Source organism: Vidua macroura, chromosome 6, assembly GCF_024509145.1.
Source record: "Vidua macroura isolate BioBank_ID:100142 chromosome 6, ASM2450914v1, whole genome shotgun sequence".
Lineage (NCBI taxonomy): Eukaryota > Metazoa > Chordata > Aves > Passeriformes > Viduidae > Vidua > Vidua macroura.
Window position 1 is genome coordinate 60,277,460 of NC_071576.1, and position 25,169 is coordinate 60,302,628.

Sequence of the window (25,169 nt, forward strand, 5' to 3'; positions counted from 1 at the left end):
AATGGAAAAGTTTGAAGTCTCCATTTTAAAGTTTCCATTTAAAAGTCTTAATTTGGAGGGAATGGAAAGAAGGCAGCAAGGAAAAAAGTGCTGTCCACAGCTGCTCCATGGCAAACACTACCAAATCCAAATGCTGGACTTCTAGGACAAGACCATAAATAAGGAATGCCATTTACTGGGACTTCTTGCATTACACAGGCCAAAAAAGCCTCACCTGCAGGTCCTGTGCAGAGCCTACAACCCTGGCTCAGGGTTAAAATATATTCCACTGGTGGAAAATCCATCTTATGCTCAGGTAAGCTGCTCTCAAGGTTAGTCACAGAGAAAAAGCCTTTTCCCAAACCATTTCCTTGTCATGAATTTCCTTAGCTTCCATGTTAGGAGGGATTTCATACTTTGATACTTTGGTGTTGGCTTTCTTTTTTCATTTGTTTGTTGGGTTATGGTTTTTTCTAGATTAAAGAAGGATCAGCTATCAGAAATCTTTTCACTATTTAAGCTGAGTTCACCTCCTAACCTTTTTTTTTTCCCTTTTTTTTTTCCTTATTTTTTTTTGCAGAGGGGAAAAGGATAAAGTGAAAAGCTTAAGTCCTAAGCTGCTTAAGAGTTTCTAAGCCCCTTTAGGGTAGGGGATGTTTTCTGAAAACTGAACTCTTTTGCAGTTTTTTTTTTTGTTTTGTTTTGTTTTGTTTTGTTTTGTTTTGTTTTTTTAATCTAACCTTCAAGTTTTCACATACTTTCTGAAATACAGGTGACAAAATCAGACACAGTGCTTCACTAACTGCTCCCAGGAAATAGCAAACAGGACTAATTTTCTGTACAGGATTGCAGTAAACTAATTGCTGTGCTCCTCCAAGGATTTAATTGACTGTCAGCTCAGATCCCTTTTACTGTGTCCTCATCTTTAGTCACTTCTTGTAGGTCTCACTCATTTGGGCTTGGATAATGAGGATGAACTTTGGGCCAAGTGCAGATAAGTTATGCAGGAACCACCAGCCCTGCTCTGACACCTCCCCTGAAGAGCCACCAGGAAACTCAAGAGCATCCTGAAGGAGGAGTTTTCTCCTCTTTCCTGCTGAGTGCTGGAGAGCCCAGAGCCAGATCCTGGGAAGGAAATTCCTGCCTCACTTTGGTGAAACAGCCATGGTTATGTAACAGCACCACCAGGATCAGGAGGCCATCACAGAGAGTTTCAGATTGGCATTTTGAAAAATTAGTCCTTTGAGAGTTTTTTGTTGGTGCTTGATACAAAGCAAGGACAGAAAAAATTCTCTTAATACATGACAGATCTACAGATAAAAACTAGAGGCTGCTGCTCTGGGCAGCCTAGCACACCCTGAGAGCATGTATGATGCGTTATTTATTATCCTGATGCATGCAAGGATGTATGGAAGGATGGAAAGGCTCCAGTGGTAGATGCACTGCCATCATGGAGTGTTTCAGACTGGCATTTTGAAAAATCAGCCCTTTGAGAGTTTTTTGTTGGTGCATCATGGTTTGCTGTAACCCTGCATTGCACAGAGTGTGACAGGATGCCAAAAAATGCTGCTACTACATGCAGAACAGTGCAACTTATTTGAGAAAGCATTGAATAAACATCACTGTTTATGTGTGGGAGGCACAAATTCCATGGGACAGTCCTGCTGCCACAGTTAGCCACCCCAAGCATGTAAAAAATGGAGAGCTGCTAAACAGGAAAGAAAGAGAGAAGCAGATGTGGGAAAAAAAAAAAAAAAACAAAACCAACAAAATAAAGCAACAAACTAATCAGACACAAGACATAAAAAAAAAAAAACCTTGAAAAACTCATCTATCAACAAATTTTTAGGTTATTTCTTTAGCCAGCACAAAGCTCTTGAGACAGACAATTCCCTACTTACTTACACATTCAGAGGTTGCCAGGCTGGCCACTGTGCCTTGGCCTTGATGACTGTTAGAACCTCATCACTCTGTGAAAAGAGACAAAGGACAGTTTTACAACGGGAGCAATATGTTTCACAGCAGAAAAAAAGTGCAAGGCACGAGATCAAACTGTGACTACGAGCTTTAAACACCAGCAGCAGCGGTTTGGCATCGTGAGCCGAGGGAAAGCTTCCACCAGGAATTCCCAAGCTTGATACAAAGCAAGGACAGAAAAGTTGCTCTTAATACATGACAGAGCTACAGATAAAAACTGGAGGCTGCTGCTCTGGGCATGTATGATGTGTTATTTATTATCCTGATGTGTGGAAGGATGGAAAGGCTCCATGGTGGATGCACTGCACTGGTAGCACATTCTCTTTGCTCTCCATTCATGCCTGTGAAAATCACAGGGTGAAATGTAGCAGCCATCTGTGGAAGCCCACAAAGCACTGTACAAAGATTTTTTCCTAAAGTCTGCTGTAATCCTTGCATCAGCACTTTTAAACTTTATATTGCTACAATAAACTCATGACAAAGGTAGGAGACCATTAACAAGGCTCAGATGCCCCAAAGACCTCCATCACACTTCTTTAGAAGCATTTTCCCCATCTCCCTTAGGAATCCACACCAGTAATTCACCTGGAGGGACACAAAGTTCACAGTTCACTCCCATGATTTCTACTGTCTTTTAAAAATATTTCCCAATTAGACCAAGAAACCCACTTCATATATTACCAGTAATTGGCACTTCCAGCAGAGCTGACCTTTCAGTTTAGTGATAACAGTGCCATTTCTTGCTTGACAGCAGCACTTCTGACACCCCAGAGTAGCCCTAGTCCATCCACACCCCAGCCCAAAGAAGAACAGCTTCCACTGGTTGTCTCTACCACTCTCAATATTTCCTGAGTCCCTCTTTTCACCAAAGCAAGAGCATTGCAGAGATGATGGAGCCTCAGGAGTATAAATGTGACATGACCTCTCTCTCAGCACGAGTGGATGGAAAAGCCACTTTTTGGGAATCACTTTTATAAGTGCAGATGGCCGGAAAAAAATCCTATACTACGTGAAGTGTCTTGAGCTAAGACAGCTGAAAATCCAACTCTACAAAGGCAAGTAAGTATAAAGATATTTTGCCAAGCTCCCACACTAGAGATGCAGGTAGAAAAAAGAGAATTTTGAGCTGGCAGGGAGCAATCAAGCAGCAGGCAGCAGGGCTGTGCCAGCAGGCAGATCCTCTGGGGCAGGCACACCCTGGGTGAGCAGCACCAGCCCAACACTCTCCATGCAGGAGAGATTCAGCACATCCAGGTTCATCTAGGGCAGCTTTCTCCTCACCTCCACACTTTCAGAAGTAGAGAGACACTTTTGCACTCCAAGTGGTTTAAAAAATAACTGATGAAATGGATGAAGTTAAAGGTTTGAAGTGAAAAGACATTGTCTGTCTCTGACAATGAAATTTTCCTTAATTTTCAATTTTCCTTGTTTCAATATCCTAAAACTTTCCAGCCAGGCATACCTTCCTTTACTTGCCTTGAGATTTGCATTCAAAATTATAAACTCTGCATTTTACATCCCAACAAAAGTCTAACATGAGCATAGATGGTTACATTTATTGAAGTCATGCACTGCTTATCTAATAGGAGGCAGTAATTATGTCACTAGTATCACAATCAGTCATGTCTGAAAGCATTTCAACAGGTGCTATTCTAATTAAAAATTAACACCAAGAGATGAACAATATGACTAACAGCTCAGTAGTAAGTGCAGAGGGAAGGAAATAAGGAGCAGTGCACGGTGCATTCAGACAACCCTGAAATTTTTAGGGAGGTGAAAATTCAGATGCTAACACTGAGTTCAGGAACACCCAAATCAAAAAATTAAAAAAAAAAAAAAAAAAAAAAAAAAAAAAAGAAAATAGAATGAGGTATTCTGTTGAACCTGGAATGAAAATAGACATTTTTCATACCTAGAGCTCCTTCACAATTACATAGGATTAAGATACAACTTAAGTCGTTACTATTGCAGACTGATATTCTGTAATTAAATGATATTCTGATTATGCAGGTGTCTCTGTCATGCACATTCCCAACGTTTCTAGTGAGGTCTGCCTGCCAGGCTTGGGGATGCCAGCCCCACTTGCCCCACGTGTGGCCACTGTCCTGCATCTCCCCAAACTCCCGCAGGGATGCCCAGGCTGGGGAGCTCCTCCAAAAGCAGTGACCTTCCTCTTCCCCTTCCTCTGCCTCCAGACCCCCCAGCTGACCCCCACATTTTTGAGGATGAACACGACAGATTTAAGCAGCCTGGGGAAACTGATGTCATCCAGGAATTCACAGCCTTGGGAACAATCCATGGATGGAGAGCAATCAATGGGAAAGATGCTGTGCTTGGATTTCCTGGCCAATCTCTTCAGCTATAATTATTGGCAGATGGTAGAAGCTGAGAGGACATGAAATGCCTGAAGAGAAACCCACAAATTAGTAATAAATACCCAGCTGATGTAACCCAATGCTCTTGAATAAACCAACTGCACAGACTTTACAGTAAAGGCAAAAAACATCACTTTTTTTAATATAATAAGAATTTTATTGAAATTTTCTTAGTGCTTGCTGTCCTACATTTGTACCCGTTTCACTCTTCTCTTGATATCCCCAAAGTTTTGCTTTAATTAAAGTAATTTAAGTAAACAAAGTCTCAAATTTCCACCGAAATATGGAAATGAGAACCGGGATTTTTTTTTTTTCACCGTGGTATGTTGCAAGTTGTCATCAATTTTGTATTTATCTTGGAAGAAATGATTCAAAGTAATGAAACTCTTACATTTTGGCAAAGAAAACGAGATTGTTTGCAAAATGATGGAGTGTCAAAATGTTTCACTGTCAGAAGTTAAAGGGAAGGGCACCAATGCTCCTGCTTGGAGCTGATGAAAATCCCTCAAGTGTGGTTGGACACAATCACTGGAAAAACTTGTTTTTTTCTTCTGAAGCTGCTTCTGCAATTTCAGTTGTATGTACAATTATAGCTTTATTCCAGCTTCCATTTGAAGTAGAATGGCTCCTTCTCTGGAGGCTTAAAACTTGGTCAAGAAGTCCAGTGGAGCCAAAGTGGTTTCCAGATTGACTTCAATTTTATTTGGATTGTGACCTAAATTAAAACATGCAAAAAATTGCAAACAACTCTCCTTTTCTCCACATCCACTTTCTACACTGGTGTTCAAGCTGGGGCTGAGCATTTGACTCAATAGCTGTCCCCTATGAAAGCACTGCTCTCCAAAAAGTCTTAATGGCATGATTTTAAAAGGTTGATAATGTCATTCTGATACTGACAGCCTTGCTGTTACTCTGAAGTTGGTAAAAAATTAATCCTTTGCTTTACATCCATTTGTTCCTGCAATGTATAAATGAATGCTCATGCAGAATAAAGTAATTAAATGGCAACACACAGAACCCTGTGGTATAAAACCACTGCTAAGTTAAAACCTTTTACTGTGCACCTACAAAAGATTAAAAACGTTTCCTCACTTCAAGAACAGAAAGTGGGACATTGCTCAAAAAGGCAGCATTAAAGATAGAACTTGATTTGAAGTCTTTCCCAGCCAAGAGGACTTAAAACAACACTTTTGAAGGGTAAAATCCATTTTTAAAAAGTAATGAAAGCTTTCAGCAAGTTTTAAGTATGATCTGAATATCTTTGGAGTGCAAGAGAGAGTAGTAGGTTCTAGAAAACCCTGTAAGTTAATCCATGTGCTCCTGCTACTTTTTGGTAACGAGCATGATTAGCATCTATTCCATACTATTTCCAAGCTATTTTTATAGGTTTTATTACTATTTTTATATTGGGTCTGCCAAATAATGTTAGAAGCTATCAGTGTGCAGATCACTTAGCACTTTGCAATAATGATATGATTCGGTTCAGCGAAAGAAATTAATGTGTTATCTGACATCAGAATTAGAGCCAATGAACTGTGGGAATGAAAAACACCTGGTTTGGGCCAGAGCTCCATTTCACTCATTTCATACTGCTGCTGCTTGGCATTCATTCCATTGTTTTAGAACAGAGAGCATTTAATTCCTTCCACAACACTCCTCACACTATCTGAATGCCTTTATATCCACAGTGAATTCATTTTCACAAGACTCTCAAAAAGTAGAAAAAGCAACATTATCTTCAGCTCCCAGATGATGAATTTAATGTCTTCTAGAAACAAACCTACATATATCTGAGTTCTAAGATAGCATCTTCCCCTGCAGGATCATCCTTCCCCTCAAAAATAATTTGTTATTAAAGGAGAAAGAGATAAAGTGAGCATGAAAAAGTGTATTGCACAGTTCTGTGGGGAACCAAATGCTATAAAAATTAGAATGATGTAGTGCTTTGGAGGAATTGTTGGGTGCTCCTAAAATCTGATCAGTCTTCTATGATTGGTATAAATTATCCTTATTCCACCTCCACTGTGTGCAGACACACAGAAATCACAAAGATTAAAAACCCAATCCTGCCTTTAAAGTATTATCTAATGTAAAATACCTGGTTAATTAATGCCTAACAAATCAAGGACTTCCACGGCATAATACCCAAAGTATGTCATGTTTTCTCCTGTGGATAAAATCAGTAGGAAACTTTCCTACCTCGCTTTTGCAGATGCATTTGAATGAAAAGGGACACTGACGTAGGCTCATTTCTGAAATTTGCAAAAACTACAAAAGGAAAGGGAAGTAGGTGTCTTTTCTGTGATAACAACATATTTCTGTGATAAAAGCAGTGCTGAGATGCAGTTCAACATGCAGAGACATTTCCAGGAAAGTACGTACAACTACTGTTTTTTTCCAGTTCTTAAGCAGGAGCATTTTTTAAAAGGTTCAGCTTTTAGTCACAAATTGCTTCATTTGAGAGGGAAAAATACCCATAATTAAAGACAAATACCTATTTTTATCATTTGATGACAACTAAATTCTGTTTAAATCTATGACTTAAATTCAGGCAGATTATACTTAAAGCCAGTAGCACAGGTTTGGAATTATCATAAGCAAGAGCAAAAATGCATTTCAGCCAGTGGAATTATACCAGGACTGTGTTTGCCCATTTTACTTTGACTTCTCTATGTTTATGACAGCAATTTTGTGGCAGCTGAGAAAACCACACATATTATAAGATATATAAACATCCCTGAATGGAATTCATTTTTTGATCATAGTACCTACAAATTCAATATTTCCCTGTACAAATAGCCATTTCTTTAATTAAAAAGTCTTGTTTATTTTCTTTGAAAAATAGGTAATGTCATTTCAGGGAATACAAAATCTTGAGTTTTTCAGGCCATCAATTATAAAAGTCTGGGGGAATTTCCAGGCTTTTAATAATAACCAGTCAATTGCTAAAGACACAATTTTGGGCTTGAGATAGATAAAGAGATACTGCTGGGGTGAAAATGAATAAAACCAGAAGGAAAGCTGAGCTTTTAAATCCATTTCTGAACTGTTACTGCCTGAAAACATCCCTGCTTCAGGAGAGCAAATAACCCAGTACCTCAGACAGTCCCAGCTTAACTGCTGGCCTGTACAGGAAAGCTTTCCTGAAATGGATGCTTGGCAATTTTGTATTCTTTTATTTATTCTTGTATTCACTTTTACAAAGACAAACCTCTCATTCAGATAATCAGGCTGAGAATTTCCCCCAAATGTAGGTATTGTCCATATTTCACAGAAAATATGGAAATATGTGTCAAAGCTTCACCATTTCAGGGTGGTGATTGCACAGATGTCAGCTGACATTGAGAGTTTTAAAATAAGCTTTCTAAGGGTATTACAGGAATTAGAGCTCATGACTTTTTAAAAAAAAAAAATTAGTGGGGTGGGATGGAAGAAGAAGTGTGTTCATTGTTAATCTAAGTTCATATCCCAAAAGCACGGGCTCACTTTGCATTAACAGCCTTCTGCATTGCCTGTCCCACAGGGTTTCCTTTCACTGGGGGGGGAGGTTTCAGGAGGTGAATGTGGGCTGAAATTGATAACAGAGCTGTTGCTAATGGCAACATTGAAAATCAGATGCACTGGTTTATTTCCATGAAAGTGCGGTTACATAATCTGGGGTGCTCCCAATAAAGCAATAATTCATGTTTTGCACAGTATAAAGCTCAGCAGTGTGTGTTAATGAGCCCTAGGTATGCTCTGAGGATCTGAGCTCTCATTTTCTCTGCCTGAGCAGATTCCTTAGAAAAGAGTCTCCCTCAGGAATCCAGTTCTTGATTGCATGTTGATTTTCTACTGCACACTTTGCTTCGTTCTACATCGAACGCTTTGCTGTCTCTAGCACTACAGAAACATTCTGGGATCCTAAATTACTTTGCCAAACCCAAGGGAAAATCTTTATACCACAGTTCATAATGCCCACTTTTCAAAGCAGGGGATCAAACTAGATTTTGGATCTGACCTTAAGTGGTGCAACTCCTACCTTCTGCTTAATAGGTTTATCCAACACACACTCTTTTTGACCTCCTCCTGTCTTAACTTTCACAATTCCATCGATCCTTTAGGCTAACCTAGCCTTTAAACCTAAGTGCTATAAAACTGCTGCTATTTTAAACTCTCAAAAGATTGGACACCAGAAAAGAAATGGGGGAAAAAAAAGCCCTTGACACCAATCCAACACATTCTGTGTGCAACAAAGCAGCTGTATGCAACTGAGTGGCAAGACAAAACCTGCATTCACTGGAGATAAAGATAAAAGTGGTTTAAATCACTAGGTTCACTCATCAGATTCATGTCCAGGTAACTACAGAATTTCTTTGCTCAGGCTCCTTGAAATAGTTTCAAAACAGTCAGGGATGAAAGCATTGAGACAGGCACTTGGGCATGGTGGGAATGAGTGAAATTCAACTGCTTAAACACCAGCAGGAAACCCCAGGAGAAGGCTGGGTCTGCTCTGAGAAGCAGCCCAGGGAATGGGGGCACAGAACAATTCTGGCATCTGCTAAATGCTGGCACTGAAGACTCCAGGTGTCACAATTTTTCTTCCTGATGCTTTGCTCACACATTAGCCAAATGTAGGAGCTTGAGCAGAGGAGAAATAATTATTTGGATAATAGCAAAGGGTTTTAAAAAAGACCAGCAAATTAGCTCAGGAGGAGAGCTTTCCTGACCCTTGATAGCACTTTGACAAATCAATGTAGGGGTTTTATTCCTTTCAGGAACTACAATAAAATTTTCTAAATGTGCTTTAGCTGCTGTACAGAGGCAATCACAACAGCTTAATTTCCCTTCAGTAAAGATAACGTGTCTAAGCCACCCTTTACCATTTCTTAAAAAAAAAAAAAAAAAAAAAAAGAAAAACCCAAACCAAAACTCACCAAAGAGCCCAAAAGAAATATAGCTTTTTAGCAAATTAAGGAATTGAGGATCCTACAATGAATTATATATTCTGTAGGCTGGAAATCAATATTCTTTTAGGGAAATCAACTTCCCATCCCCTCCCAGCCCCCAGCACGCCCAGCAGTGCTGTGACAGGGCACTGCCACGGGAGCCCTTCCTGTGGCACAGCACAGCCTCATGGTTCATGCTTTGACATTAACCTGCTTCAGAGTCTAATGACCAAAACACCTGGGGCTGGGATTTGGGATAAAGTCATCTACATCTCTGCCAGGACTCAGGGGAGTGGGGTTTTAAGAGGAATGTCAGGGATTTCTCCAAGAACTGGAGATGTTGCCATTTTTTCCCATCAGGGGCTGCCTTTACCAATTCCTTTCCTTGCAGCTCCTTTCCCCTTGAAAAGCAGCTCTCTCTGCCCTGTGTGACTCCAAGGGCTGTCTCTGCATTTCTCCACAGAGAGCAGCTCCAGTCTGACAGCCCCTGATTCTGCTGGTGGGCTTTAATTCTGCCTCAGCTTTGCTTCTGCACCCCTGTAAGTGAGGACAGACAGACAGAGGACACTGACTGCCCAACCTGCAGGCAGCACTGGCTTTTAGGGCAGTGGGTAGCTTTTGTTTTTCCCTAGCAAGGAACTCTCCTGTCCTATTTCCCAGCGAGGATTTGCAAGGGGGTCTTTTCTGGACCCTATGGCTCAGTGGGAGCCTCTCCCTGACAGTTTTGTCTGACCCCATCCAGGTGCAGAAAATGCTCAGGTGGGCCTTGTTAAACCACTGGAGCAATTTACCATTGAACCCTGTTAAAATTGTTGCTTCTGTCTTGCAAGAAGAAGTGCATCTCCCCATCCACAACAACAGGGGCAAATCCAGAAACTGAGTCTGGCCCTGAAAATGTCCTTGCTACTTAGAAATTTCAGTGGTCTGAGCGTGGGTAACCCCATCCATCTGTAGGGGTTCACTCTCGCTTTCCAGCAGTTAAGCAGCAGGGAAATGGCATTTTGTTGTGGGTTTGTTTGGGTTTTCGGTGTTTGTTGGTTTGTTTGCTTGTTTCTGTAAGCTATTTAGCACTAACTGCTCCCCCAGAGCAGTGTAGGAAGTGAGATGAAGGTTATCTCCCTACCTGTTACTTAAAGAGCCCCAAGTATCTTTACATCAGTTAATATGGCCACACTTTCCATGTGCCACTGAGTAGAATTAATATTAAAAGAGGAATTACATAATTCAGCATTAAATACTGTAAGAGTTGCTACTAGAGTGACATCTGCACTCAATATAATTAACATACTAGGGAAGAACTATTAATTCCACTGTAGAAATTACTGTTTGGGCTCCTATTTGCTTATTTAGAAATGCCAGAACAGAAGAGAAAACTAGGAGTTAAACCCTGGAGCCACAATGCTGCATGTCACCCTGTAGTAACCAGATATAAATGGTTGATGCTGTCTCTGTTATAAGCCAGACATGAAGAAAGGTGTTTGTCTTAAGGAACATCTCTAAAGTGCTTTGGAAAAGTCCATGCACATCAAATTCTGAGCGCAGCACTCATGTAGTTATTTTATTGTTGGAATAGCTCTAAGTTAAAGACCACGAACAGGGGCTTGCACTCTAAAAGTTTATTTGCCATGTTGCTCTGTAGTCACAATTTTAACTCTCAGAAATTAGTGAGAAACAATCACTGCAGTGGAGTCAGGATAAACATAAGTATTTCAGTTTTAGCTGTGAGATACCAAAGACTGGTAGGGGCACACCCTAGGGCTGTTACCTCAGTGTACTGCTAAAAATGCTTATTGTGAGGTGCATCCTTTGTTATTTCACATGGTTGTTTTGAAATCTTGTGTACACTGACCTGTTTATATGCTTATTTCTCAAGCTGATGTTCTGAAATTAGGTTTAAATTTCAGAGCTTAGCTGTTAACCATGTTATCATGAAATGACACAATGCATTCTTATGCCACGAAACAGTCATTTTAAATATTGCATGGCTTATTCAGTCCCAAAAAAGCCACAGTAATTGCATGTTTAATAAACCTTGGTTGTTCTCATTCCCATAGTAAAGTAAATATGATCATCTCATTTGTGTTCCTTTAGGTCTCTAATAAACAATTTTCTAGTAACTCTGTGATCAGGATTGTCCAGTGTTAGAACTGTGCTCAGTTCTCTTAAATCAGGGATACCTTGTACAGACATTTATTTTCCTGCATTTTTTACTTTCTCTCCCTCAAATCCTCTCTCATACCTAGCTCCTGCTGAGGGATTTCCAGAAGAACACTGAACATCACCATCATTCACTATTTCATTTGTACAAAAAAGCATCAGGCCAGACTAGTCCCCACTGAAGTCCTAGTTCCAGCTGTTTGGCCACTTTATTAAAATCCTTTTCTGTCCCTTGAAATAAAATGATGTTGTTCTGCTTTAATTAATCTCCAAAGAGATTAGAACAGCCATGTTATTGAAGGGCAAGCTTCCAAAGGGGTTAATAATTGCAGCAGCAAAGCCTGGTAAATGCCACATCTTATTACCAAAGCAGGGTTTGGACTCTCTCCACTGGAGTGGCTTTAAGAACAAGTCACCCTTTGGCTGATCAGAATGAATGTTTTCAGCTTTCATGCTTCTAATGCAAAAACACCCAAAATTCACAGGGTTGTCCCTCCCTGCCTCCTCCTGGCACTGCAGTTGCACACTGAAATAAACTGATGGAAATGTTCTCTCACAACAGAATTGCTGAGGTGTTGCACCACAGTAAATGGTGGGAGTCTATTAAATATGCAATTACTGCCTCATTCTCTCAAGTCTTATGAGCCAATTAATAGCACTTTGTATTTTCATGGCACCTTGCCTCAAAAAATATTAAAATGCTTTTAAATGACAGAATTCTGGAGCGCTCCTGTTTGCACCATCATGCACACAAACTACAGAGAAGTTGGCAGAACAAATACACCCCTTGCAGTTCAGGAAGTATTTTTTCCAAGCACCCTGACAAATGTTTGTCTGTCTGACTGCCAGGACTCCAGCCCTGACCTCAGCACCATGATGACACTACAGGCCTTGCCAGAATAAGCCTGGCAATGACACTGTCCCTGTTCTGATGTAAAAAATCTGAAGAAGTGACACCAGGTAAGCCACAGGTAAAGGCAGGGACACCAAACTTTCTCTCCTACACTGAAAGACTTTTTGCTCCACTTTCTGAAAGCCAAAGCAGCTACATGCAAACGTGGCACCATCCACAATCAATCTGAATCTGTGGTTAAAACATTGATTAATCCAGCGAGCACAATCAAGTTGTCTGAGAAAGTCATTAGCTGCATTAATTCTGTGTAAACTAACAAACAAATAATTTATGGCTCAAACCACACTTTCCACAAAGCCAAAATCCATGTAAAAGGCTCACTGTAAACCAGACCCTGAGCAAGCACAGCTTTGAAGAGGAAATGGATCTCCTTTGATATGCACCTGGCTAGAACTGGCTTTTAAACCAGGACACTTGTCTAAGGAAGGCACACAAAAATTTTAAACAATTCCTTTTCCCCAGTACCATCCAAAAAGTTGGACACCTACTATCTCTCATCCTGTTCTTGGTTCATTGCATTATAATCTATGCTTGGAAAAAAAAAAAAAGAAAAATCAGCCTTCAAAAAAAAATTCTTTCCAACTATGAATTCATCCTCATCCATCTCTACCCCAGTCAGAAAACAAGTGACCTTTTGCCACTCCATTCAGTCTTGACAGTCGTAATGTCAAAACAAAATTTTCTGCACACCAGTAGACTTCTTACAGCGCTATTTGCTGTTAAAAAACCTAAACAGAGGACATAACATTTCACATGAACTCTGCAAATGAAATAAAAGAGAAGATAGAGTATGATCTAGAAAGAAATCCTGCAATCACTAAAAAAAAAAAAAAAAAAAAAAAAAAAAAAAAAAAATCTAGTCTCCAGTCAGATCTACTCTTATGGTCAGGAAAATCTACAAAATATCTTCAAAGTCTGAGAACTTAGATCCAGTACTCTCTGCTGATGAGCAGTTCCTGCAGCCTCACGTGGTCTTTCTCCCTCACCACCCAGCTGATTCATTAATTAAACAAAGTCAGTGTTCAAACTTTAGAATTACCTCCAATTTTAAGCACTATCTCTTCCGGTAGACTTTCCTCCCATCAGACAAACATTTGTGAAAACTCTGGGAACAAAACCTGCCTCTACTGAGCCAAGGTTTAATGCTCTGAACCACCCAGTTTCAATTTCTCCAAAATGTTCTGCTCATTTTAGAAATGAACGCAAATCTCCTTCTCACGCAAAGATCTGAAAAGATACCAATTGCTCCCAGGCTTACACCTTATCAATTATTCATTTTCTGAGTCAGAATTGCTCTATACAACAGGCAAGAACATTTGAAAAGCCAGATATTGTTCATGAATAATGTTCATTTCGTTCTGAAATAATTGGATTATACAAAAGTTATGACTCTTTTTGAAGAAGGCACTACTTGCTATAAGCATGACCAGCTGAATCTGAATTTAACACTTTATAAGATGTGTTCAGACTTCTGAAGTAATTAGGATTTTTTACTTTCCACCTGTTCTACGTGTAGTTCTTTGTACATTCACCAGGGGCGGGATCTCTAAACTGCTCTGAATGACTCTCTCTTCCTGACCAATCCCAATTGTATCAATCCTTCTCAAAGACTTCTCTTAATCACTGCTTCCTATGGCTCCACAAGAAATTACAAAAAACCTTAAACATTTACCATTTTCTTTTTCTACTTTCAGGTCCACATTTCTCCTACTTTGTTCTGCACAAGTCTTCTACAATAAATCACCCAGCATTATTGTTCCCATGTGGGTGCATGCCTTTCATTTTTGTGAACTAAAATCCAGCCATCTTATTGACTGCAGCTGCTTTTAAATACACTTTGGTGTCAGCAGTGATTTACTTTTTAATTATTTTATTTTAGATGAGTGGTCCTATTGTTTTTGTAATAGATGCTTTAAAGGCAGTGCTCAAATAAATGAAACTTCAGGATCTGAGCAGGGAAAACAAGCTAATTCACAATTCCTTAACAAAAGAATTTCCTACAATAACATTCTTGATGAAAATATCACCACACTTCCCAAATGTTTTACATTTCAGTGTGATGATAAAGGGCATCATTTCCTTGAAGTGGGTCCTGGCTGAGCATTCTTGGGAGACTCTTGCTAAAAAGACCAGCAGGGACTGTGCAAAGATAAGATTATTTCTGTCTCTTTTCCAAAAGCCTGAGAGACTGCTTTACTGTTTTTTTATTTCAGCTGCAAAGACAAGTCCTGAATCAAATGCTCAGCTAAATTAAAGACGAGGGATTGGATCTTAGGAGATGGTCCTTTTTTTGGCCTCTGATATATGCATGCAATTTTTCTGCAGGAGCACATTTATGCTGCATCTGGGGAAACATTGAGCATACAGGTAAGCTGGTATTTCTCCAGGGAGAGATTATAATCAGTAAAAACAAAAACATCACAATCCATTGCAAAAATGCACTCTAGGCAATGGAAGGGGGAAGCAAGAATACATTGGTAAATGTGGAAGGGGCAGCTTTATCCATGTTCTGTTGATTTTAGGAAATACTTCATGAAAAAATATTCTGGGAATGCACTTATATTGTTTTTTTTTCACACATACATGAAGCATCAGATATTAAAAATATTCATGTAATTCTATTAAACATTTGATGCACTTTCATGGAAACTTTATGGCCACAAATGATAAAATTGTCCACCAGTTCCAGATCAGGTAATTGCTTTCAGTTTCTGTGCTACAGGCCACCCTTAATCTGGCTGAACGGAGAACAAGGTATTGTGCATTTTTGTAACTTTTTCTTTTTTAATTGAATACGCAGAATTGAAAAGTAGCCAAATAAAATTTGTGGCCACTGTTTTTTTCTGATTCTGTGTATCTGCCAAAAAAAACCCAGTGAAGTGCAAGAATGTCCTGGGATGAGTTTATGATGCTCATATCCCCATTCATCTGTTTAGCTCAGAAATAAATGTTGCTGACCACCCCTCTCCCAAATTTGCCCTAAACCAGGACAAATAGCAACTTCATAGTGGGCTGATTTTTTTTTTTTCTATTTTTTTCCAACTACATTTATCATTCTGAAAGTCTTTTTCTGTTCCTCACATCATTCATCTTCAAAAGCGGGGAGAGGAGGTGACAAAGGGAAGGAGCAGAAATTTTAGGCCAATGAGCAAACAACAACAAAATAGTTGCCATCAGGGTCTTGACACGACTTTGAATCCGAAATGTGAACTAGAAATGTGTTTGGTTGTGGAAAAATGTGTTAGGATCAGTCAAAACCATTTTCCAAGGAGCAGTTTTCAACCTTTGTCCTCCTACACCACTGGACTCTGAAGGAAGGGCCAGGAAGAGCCCAAAGTGGTGACCCCTGAGAGGCCACCCCAAGGAAAGATTCCCCACCAGTGTCTCCATGTACCCAGGTGTGACTGCAGCTGGAGCTGAGCTGGGACATCTCCTCCCTCCTGTGGAGATGCTGAGGCTGCTGCCCTGCAGCTCCCCCAGAGCCACGTTCAGAACAGCAAGGTCTGGCTAGCAGAGTTTCCTGACCACTTCCATCCTCCAGCCATGGACTGGCAGTGAGAAACAAGCCTCAGATAAATGTACTCATGATAAATGTACTCAGATAAGTGTTACCATGTACTCCAATCTGTTTTGGGTCAAACCCTTCCTTTCAGATACAAATATTTATCTGCATTTCTGAGGACCGAATCTAAGCTTTGTTATTAAAGACAAGAGGTGAAGCATTTGTTCCCTTGCTAGCCTTGAGCAGGGAGTTCTTAAAGAATTCATTCTTACAGAATTCCAGCTCTGCATGTTTTGGGTTTGTATCTGTTTGCTTACCTAGGCAAACAAGGGGACAGATATTTAGGGCCTCCATCACTCTGCAGCCCACAGAAGACTTCATGAATGCACAGTGCCAGCATTTCAGAATCTCTACCACCTACATTCCACTTAATTCCATTCTCTTAACAACAACATTAGCTCTGATGTGTCACAGGAGCCTCTAGAGCCTAGAAATGACTTATGAAATAATTATCAGATGCATAATAATTAAAAAAAAAAAAATTCAAACATCATGATTTCTCATTCTATTTCATTAACATGCTAGGGGAAAGAAAAGGACATTCAGCAAGTTTTCATGGCACAGATTTTTATGCCAGAACTACACACTGAAGGTGAAAAAAGAGCTTTCTGTGTATTGCAGTGCATACAGAATTTCAGTCACACGGATTTATGATGAATACCATAATGAGGGATTGTATTAAGTGAGACAAACACATCACCAAAATGTCATGGATTTTTTTGTTACTAATGTCACAAAGTCAAAGGCAGGATCCATCTCTGTGTTTGAAAAGTTCCTGGAGAATTTTGGGCTCCGAGTCTGACAAAATAAAATGGATGTGTTAAGCAGCTCACAAATGTTTGCAACTTTTGTGCTTTTAGAAGGTCAGATTCCACATCATGGTCACCAGTGGTATTTCAAGATCAAAGAACCATCTAGGTAGATTAATGAAATGGAAATAGATTTGTAAGCAGAAGGTTAAAAGAGCTATGGCAGATTCTTGAAGATCACATCCTCTTCTCCCTTTTATTAGGCCACATCTGGATGTTCTGAACAGCTTCAAAAATTATTTCACCTTGATTCATTTAGAGAGGAAAAGAAGAAAAAGAAAAGATTCAGAGAAATATTGAGATTATTGCTGACATCTGTCTCAGGAAATTTTAAAAGGGAGAGAAATAGTGGATCCATTTAGTTCAAAGTGATAACTGGGAAATATATTGCTATGAGTCAAAAAAGGACCATTCAAGAAAGAGTTTGGGAAAAAGGCACAATAGTCTTCAGCCTGCCAACTGGAAAGCCAGTTGCAGTGGGACATGCTGCCATCTATTAGTCTAACTTCCAGATCTCACAGAAGACAAATAAAGCCTCAGAAGACACATCTAACAGGAATCGCTGTTATATTCACTTAGAAATTTAACATTTGCTGGTATTTTAACATAAGGCCCATGGATGCACCTCTGCTCTCTTGAGAAGCAAGAGGCCCATCTTTGTAGAACCTCCAGTATTTATTGTGTTTTTCCAAAAACTCAGGGTTTTACTCCAGGGTGTGAAACTGAAATGCCTTACAAGAAATTCGGCCTTGGAAAATCCAGTTCTTAAAACCACCACAAGCTATTGCTGCTATTAAAAAGGTGAGATTGAAGGAAGTCCAAGATTGTTATTAGCTTGCAATGCTGGAAGATGGGATTTTCCATTTTAGTGGGAGATAGCTTTTCTTAAAATAACTTCAGTGAAAATAATCAATTGCTTATTCATCTTTGGAGCACAATTTCTTGTGGAATACATTATAACTTCAGGAGTCATTTTGTTAAACAAAATGCCTGAAATAATCCCCTGCTGAGTTCATCCCACTGATTTCCATCTGGCTCAGCGGGCAGCTGATGGCTGGGGGTCTGTAGGACAATCTCCTCTCAGCAATTGCAGCTAATCAATTAGCATGGAACTGGTGAACACCTTCTGCAGGCTTATCTTCTCATCCACACGTTGCTTCTGCAACCTCTGCCTCAGGGCTGAGCTGTGTTTTATCTCGTGGAGGTAAAGGACTTGTTCTCGTCAATGTGTGCAGGATTCCAGAGAACTAAAATTCAGGAAGAGCTTATTTATCTAAGTGTTTGACATTTCTTGGCTGCTTTGTAAGTGAGGGCCCAAGCACAATAAAGAATATAATATTGTTATCTGGTAAGAACTTGTCATTTATTCATTATACTCACATATCTGTGAGGCAAAGTTCTTGTCATAAAGTCCTTATTGTCTGGGGAATGGAGAAGTGACTCTTGAGTTACAGCTGCTCTTGTGCAGAATAATGTGCAGTATAGTACTTCTAACACATTGCCTTAAAAAGAAAATAACCATCCTAACAGCTTGAGAGATGATTTTAGGAGAACCAGATCTCTGTTTAATGAAATAACAGAGCACTAGCCATTAATAGTATTTAAAAGTTAGCACTACTGTTATAATTCGGCTATTTTATATATAAAACATAAAATAAACTTTTTAATAATGCATTTTAACCTGCAGTTAAAGTGCTGCACTTTCCAACATGCATTCAGCCAATTTAATGTGTAGCATAAACACATAGTTTTTATCAGGAATTACAGCATATGTGAGTGCTTTTATTGAATTGTTTGTATAAATAGGGCTCTGTTTACACACAAATGATGGCATTTCAAACAATAATGAATAGAAAATGCTTGGCTTCCTTTCTACTATACTTCACATAAGTACTGCATAGATGTCTTCGTTCAAGTATTTGCCTTTCTTTATTTATTATAGCAAGTTTTTTTTTTTTTTTTGCAAACTGAACATTTACAAGAAATTCCTTCTTTTGCTAAGGGAGCATGGAAACCAGCATGCTTGAAAACTGGAAGATGAGTTTTTGTATCAAGTGAGACAGAAGAAGGTGTAGGTATGATTTTTTAAATAAATTTAAAAAATATGTATTTATTCAACGAACACATTGAATCAGTGAACATCAAGATTTTCTGCTCTAAAATATAAAGATGCAGCTTGTGCATCCACGCTTCAGCTCTGCAAGTCCTGGTCTGCTTTCTGCATATCCTAAATGCACAGATAATCTGTGCATGAAATAGAGGTGCAAAGATATACTCACACTAGGCACAAGACTGATAACTGAGCCTTAGAAATGGGCTCTTATCACTCTTGTAGCATTTTTCTGGGGTGGCACTCCAAGGCAGGAGGATGCCACCACTGATCCAGCTCCCCCATTGCCTTGAGCCCTCCGTGGCTGTGCTGTCATGGAGCTCAGGCTCAGACACCCCCAGGGCTCCCAAGTGACTGAGCTTGGGACAACATTGCAGGAAAAAGGAAGGCAAAGAAGAAATATTCATATACAATTACACTACCTGAATAAACAAGACGCAAAAATGAAAATCAATATGCCAGTGCTCTAAGGCAGAGTGTGAACAGATGTTTAAAGGGTGCAGATCTCTCTCTGCTGCTGAACAAAGACAACTGGAACAGGGATTTCCAGGAGGAGTGGATCTGACCTGGGAGGCTTGTATAAACATGCCACATGTAGTGGTTATCAAAACAATATTGTTAGCTGGAATTAACCCTGATAAAGCCCACTGCCTTCATCTGTGGAGCCTCATTCCGAGCACTCATATTAGCAGGCTTTCCAGTTCTAAATATGTGCTGCAGTGCAGAATAAAATGTGACTTCCTTCTTTTTCCAATAGCATTATAAATGCCATCCCTGGTACCTTGCCTGACCTAATTAATATCCCAAAACATGAAGAAAACACACCAGCACAGGTACATTAACAAGGTGGTATTTAGTGGGTCTACAGTGACCTGCTGTATGCCTGATGCAAGAACAAGAGGGTCTTTTGTTAATGAAATATTCACATCCTAAGCACTAAAATCACTGCTTTATCCCATAATACTGCAGTGATTAACTTTAATTAATTTTCACATGTGGTATGAAAGAAATAGCAACTTCATCTTTCTGTTTCAGTATTATTCTTGTCTACTGGTCCGTGTGCAGGTTTACCTGTTTCATTACTCCCCTTTTCTCCCCATTTATTTTTAACATCCTGTTGCTTTTTGACTTGATAGCTGCCTAGGGCATGGATTATCTCTGTCTTGCATGCCTATAAAAATATAACACATCTATACCTAGAGGCCTTGGTCAGGTCTTTAAGGCACTGCTGCAACAGCAAAAATCAATAATGCTTGGTACGGCGGAAATGAAAGAAGGTTTCTATATGTGAAACCATTTAGGAATTAATGGCTCTGTAGGTATGGCAACAGAGTTCCTTCCTAATTCTCTTGCTTTGTCCCTGTTGATTGTCCAACAGGATTTAAGCTGAGGGGCAGGTGATGGTTTCTTCCTGCAGGATAAATTAGTTTGTGCACATCTCTTTGCTGACAGAGGCAACCAAGTTTAAAGCCGGTTTGGGGATTCGTGCACGAGGCTGCGACCACCAAAAAGCAGGAGAGACACACAGTGTGTGTCTCACTGCACAGAACCTGGCTTTGGGTCATCCTTAGACCCTGACTAAGTCCCTGGTTAAACTCCTGTGGGTTTGGAGTCATCTCAGGTCACTGCAGGCAGCCCAGGCTGTGCCCAAACCACTGCTCCTGCAGAGGAAGCTTCTCTACGTGCCTTATTCCCCCACATTCCTCAGCCACTGGTCAGCAGTTCCCTGTGTGGACAGAGGGATTTTCAGCCAGCCTGGCCCATCAAAGCAGACCTTGTGCTGTTAAATATCAGAAACTGGGACTGGCAGAAAGGGTGAGTCACTTGCACAACGAACACAAGGTTTGCCATGTCATCTAAAGCCACAACCACGCTCTGCTGTCAGGAGTGACAAGTTCCTGTCCCACAATGACGAACACTGGGGGAGACAGGAGCAGAAAGAGAGGAGAGAGAAGAAGAGCACATTTGGATTAAGGCAGTACATCAAAGCCACGTTAAAGCAATATGTTATATATTATCCTTTTGTAGTGCAACTTGTTATTCCTTGTTCATAAGGGGTGTTCATAGCAGAACAGGAAATTTGGAAAAATGTCCAAGACACCTGGTAAATCAAGGGTTAATATCATTACAGCTGGATGACAATTTTCCAATTAAACAATGCTAATTTGCTGAGATCAAAAGAAACACATATTTGTTTTGATGAATTCCTTCCAAACTTGGGCTGCTTTCTGCTGGAAATCCACTCCCTTTCCCATCTAGAAAGCTGCTCGGGAACCTGGGATCTCATTTAATTTGCTCATGGCTGCTACTTAAAGTCCTGACAGACCCAGGAGCACACTGCATATGCTCCTAACGGGGACTCAGCTCCTCACTCCAGCCATGACTTTTAGCATGGTTTGGCTCCCTGCCATGGAGTTGAAACGAGGTTGATTCTCTGGCTCTCCAAGCTGCCTGCTGGCTGTGGCAGTGCAGAGGTTTTGGTTTGTTAATTCGAGATTTTTTTGGTTAATGTATCAATGAGTGTGGTGGGTTTAGTGCTGGATAATTATGAGTGTATTTATTAGAATGTATTTATTTTTTTTTTTGTTGGGATATAGGTTTAGGAGAAAGGTAAAGTAGGTTTAAAATTTTAAAAGGGTATAAAGAAAAATTTATTAATAGAATTACTATTAAAGAAAGAGAAAGAAGAATTAGAATCAAATTTTTAGATTTAAAAGAATTTTTCAGATTCTTTTCAACTTTAACATATATTTTTTCACAAAAACATGTACAACATTCTAATAATTAAAACCTTTATGTTATTTCTATAAATACCTTCCATACAAAACCACCACAGGCAGCTGCCCAGATGAGCAGGCTGGGGAATCGTGGGCTTCTTGCAACACCAGGAGCCTTGCCTCAATCTGGGGCTCTTCCATTTCCCTGGCCAATTTTCCAGGAGTTGAAGACAGCCATCACTGTCTCACTTTTTTTGGAATACAAACACGCAAACAAAAAAAAAAAAAAAAAAAAAAAAACCACCACAAAACAGCCCCACAGAAATGGAATGAATATTCCAGTTCACTGGAAATGCAAATATTGTGCTGCTGGACATTGATGTGGCTGTCTTGGCTGCCTGTTTATTTTAGGCCATTCTGAGTTCAGTCACTATTCCAATGGCCCATGGATGTCAGGCTTTTTTGACTGGGTGAGCTAAAATACTTGAGATGCTGGAGGAGCATCTTAAAATTCTTCACAGATTTTACAAAATCATGCACAAGTACTTTGGAATGCCCCCTTTCTAAAAACACTACCCTGCCTCTATATATCCATAGCCTATTAGTGTTGATGAGGAGATTAAAATGCAAAAAGAGCTCTTATTAAACAGAAAATGTAGTTTGGCTCCATCCTTAAGCAAATTAGCACCCTAAACAGGATTTCTAAGTGCATTTTAAAAAGAAACAGCTGTTATTAAGCCACTAGATATTTTGGCTTAAAATTGACTAAAAAGTAGGCAATAGTCTCATTTAAATAGCATGCAAAAGAGATGTGGGAGGCAGGATGATTATCTATATTCTGCATGACTGAAAAGCAAGCTCCATTTCTGTCTCTTTGTGCATTTAAATAGTGTGGAGACACACAATTGGAATGATGCACAAGGAGAAGGTGTGAGAGTGGCCTTGGTTTGGAAGCTCTGTGTAGTTTTTGAGAAGCATGTGGCTCTGCCTTACATGAAGAGTGCCCCCTGCCAGCCAAATTTCATATGTTCATACCCAAGTGATGCCAAGCACATTTCTGACTGGGGTTTTTGAATAACCCCTACTTGTAAAAAAAAAAAAAAAAATTTTTTTGCTCTTAATTTCTGCTGATGAGAAATAATACTTTTAGTACTTAACCCCACAGAGTCAATTTTCTTGAATTGTTTGCAGTAATGGGGAGTTTATAGACATGTAAATAATGTTACTTGCATGGTCAGGTTATATGCATGCACATGGAAATCTACCTGAAAATCTGTCCCTTAGAGAATGAACTAGTTAAATAAAAAAAATGTGTAAACTCTGCAGTTGGGAGCACAGGTTTCCTATGAGTAAAAATCTTACCGAAAACAGTATTTCACAATTTTCATATTGGAAAATTTTGTACTGAATCCCTCTGCCATGAACAAATCAAACTGTTTTACCCTGTCAGCCCAGACACCACCATTTATCACATTAAAATGCAAAATTGCCTCAAAAGAAAAAAAAAAAAAAAACAGGTTGAATGTTGAATAGGAAATGAGTTACAATCATAGATCCTAACAAATGTGTGCATGCTCAACGATGTGTTTTGTTGACAGTTTTTAAATATTCAGTTCCCTCATTTGACTCCAAATCATTCTGCTCTCTGAAGAAAGGCAAAAATCTTTCAACTCTTTTAGTCTGAGTAGCTGAACTCTTCAACTTGATACTTCTTTATTCTGACCTTTTTAAAATCCACTGAAGATTTTTTTTTTTTTTTTTTTTTTTTTTTTTTCCCCAGCTGGTCATTCTGTGAGTAACAGAACACAGGCTCCTCTTTGTTCTGCTCTGTGACTGATCAGGTTGTACCTCGGGTGTGAAAATGAGCACTGATGATTGCTGTGCACTCTGTTTACGAGCACACTTCCCCTGCTCAGCTCACTGGACCTACCACCCGTGTGTGTGCCAGTCCATAATGACGAAAATGGATTCAGTGGAGACGTGAGGAGAAGTGGCAGTGCTGCTCACACGCTGAGGTAGCCACAAATGAGATGTGTGTGCTTCAGCTGGGCTGTCAACTAAAACATCTTGGATGCTTCCCCCTTTGGCAAAGAGCTGTGCCCAGTAACGTGTTTATAAACAGATTTACATAGCTTTTCATATCCTATTTTTCCCAGGTGACGCAGTGAAGATTAAAATGCATTAGTGATGAGCCACACATATAAACGAAATAAACCTCCCAATTAAAAAAAAAAAAAAAGAGAAAAACAAACATAATAAAAAAACCAAAGGAGCATAAAAAAATAAACCATCAGCCATATGCTGAGTTAGAAAATATCTGACTTGTTGGCAGCTCCTGTGACTTTGCATAATTCCTCTGACCATCACATAGCTCAGGGTCATTGAGCCCTGGTAGGTCTAAGACTCAAAGACTGCAAACATCCCCCAGAGTCCTTTTTTACCACATTTATTCTTCTTTCTGTGTGGAATGTTCTTTGCCTGCACACTCAAAACTGTAACCAACACTGAAAGAGTAGGAAGGTTTTGAGGCTGACTTGAATTGTATTCAACCCAAATTAGGTTTTACAAGGGTTTTTAAAGGATATTTTTAGTCATGGCTTCATTTAAGGGCATTTTTCTTCAGAATTGCCATGACCCTAGCTTCCAGTTATTGCTGGGTTTAAGTGCAGCAGTCACTTAACTGTAATGTTGATTTTTATAGTGTTTATTGTGTTGCTACATTATATTAGACTGCTCTGTTACAATCCCTTATTGTTTGTTACAGCATTCCAGAAACACCCCAATGAAGTAAGGCTGCTTCCCAACAATGAAAAAAACTGAAGGAAGATGCTGTGCATCCTTGTGGTCTGACACACCACTTACAGGCAGCACTCTGAAAAATATTTGTAAATCAAAGTAATGGCAAAAAATTTTCCAGCTGTTGCAGTGAGCGTGGCTGGTGTGGCTGAGAGGTTTTCCCTTTATTCCATTCTGCAAGTGGAATTAGGTTATCTGCTAAAACCTGGGCCTTGCTACAGTCTCTTAAGCCCCACAAGGCTCTTTCTACTCTGAGGATGCCAGAGCTCCTTTAGCAACCTCCAGGAGTGACCAGGTTTGACAGTTTTTGCCTGGAGTTATTGCTGATTTCTCAGCTCTTTGTCACTAACAGCTTCCATTAGTTCACCTCAGAGACACTGGATAGATGGAGTAATTGGGCCTTGGGGATTTTGATGGCCCTCCTTTTTTTTTTTTTTTTTTTCAATTGTACTGATCAATTGAGTAAATTCCAGCTGCAGGGAGCAGATGGGTTGAGGATCATTTTTTGCCTCACATAATGACACACCAGGAGTGCACAAAGCTTCACCATGCAGCACAGGTGAAAAACTTTTAATGGACATGTCCTCGAATCAGCCACTGACTACAACTGCAATGCACATCCAAAAACCCCAAAACCATCTTCTCCACAGCAGTACTTCTGAAAGTGCCCTCCCTGGTTTCTTGTACCAGAGGAGGACACGAGTTTTTTTGAAGAAGTTCTCTTGTAAATGTAAACTGTTCTCATGTGTGAACAGCCCCTCTCTTCCTGGGAAATAAAGATGATCTTTATAAACTGCAGCCATGCTTGCTTTAAATGTCTTTCTTTGTGGAATGAGCAATAAAACC

The 25,169-nt window shown here is 39.7% G+C and overlaps 1 protein-coding gene across 1 annotated transcript in view; it reads right to left on the reverse strand.

Moving 5' to 3' along the window:
- The window catches only part of SPON1 (spondin 1), a 181,895-nt gene that overhangs the window by 30,391 nt on the left and 126,335 nt on the right, over window positions 1-25,169 (reverse strand). The window contains exon 7 of the mRNA XM_053981102.1: window positions 1,885-1,949. Coding sequence (XP_053837077.1) covers window positions 1,885-1,949 — 65 coding nt within the window. The remainder of the gene's footprint in view (window positions 1-1,884; window positions 1,950-25,169) is intronic.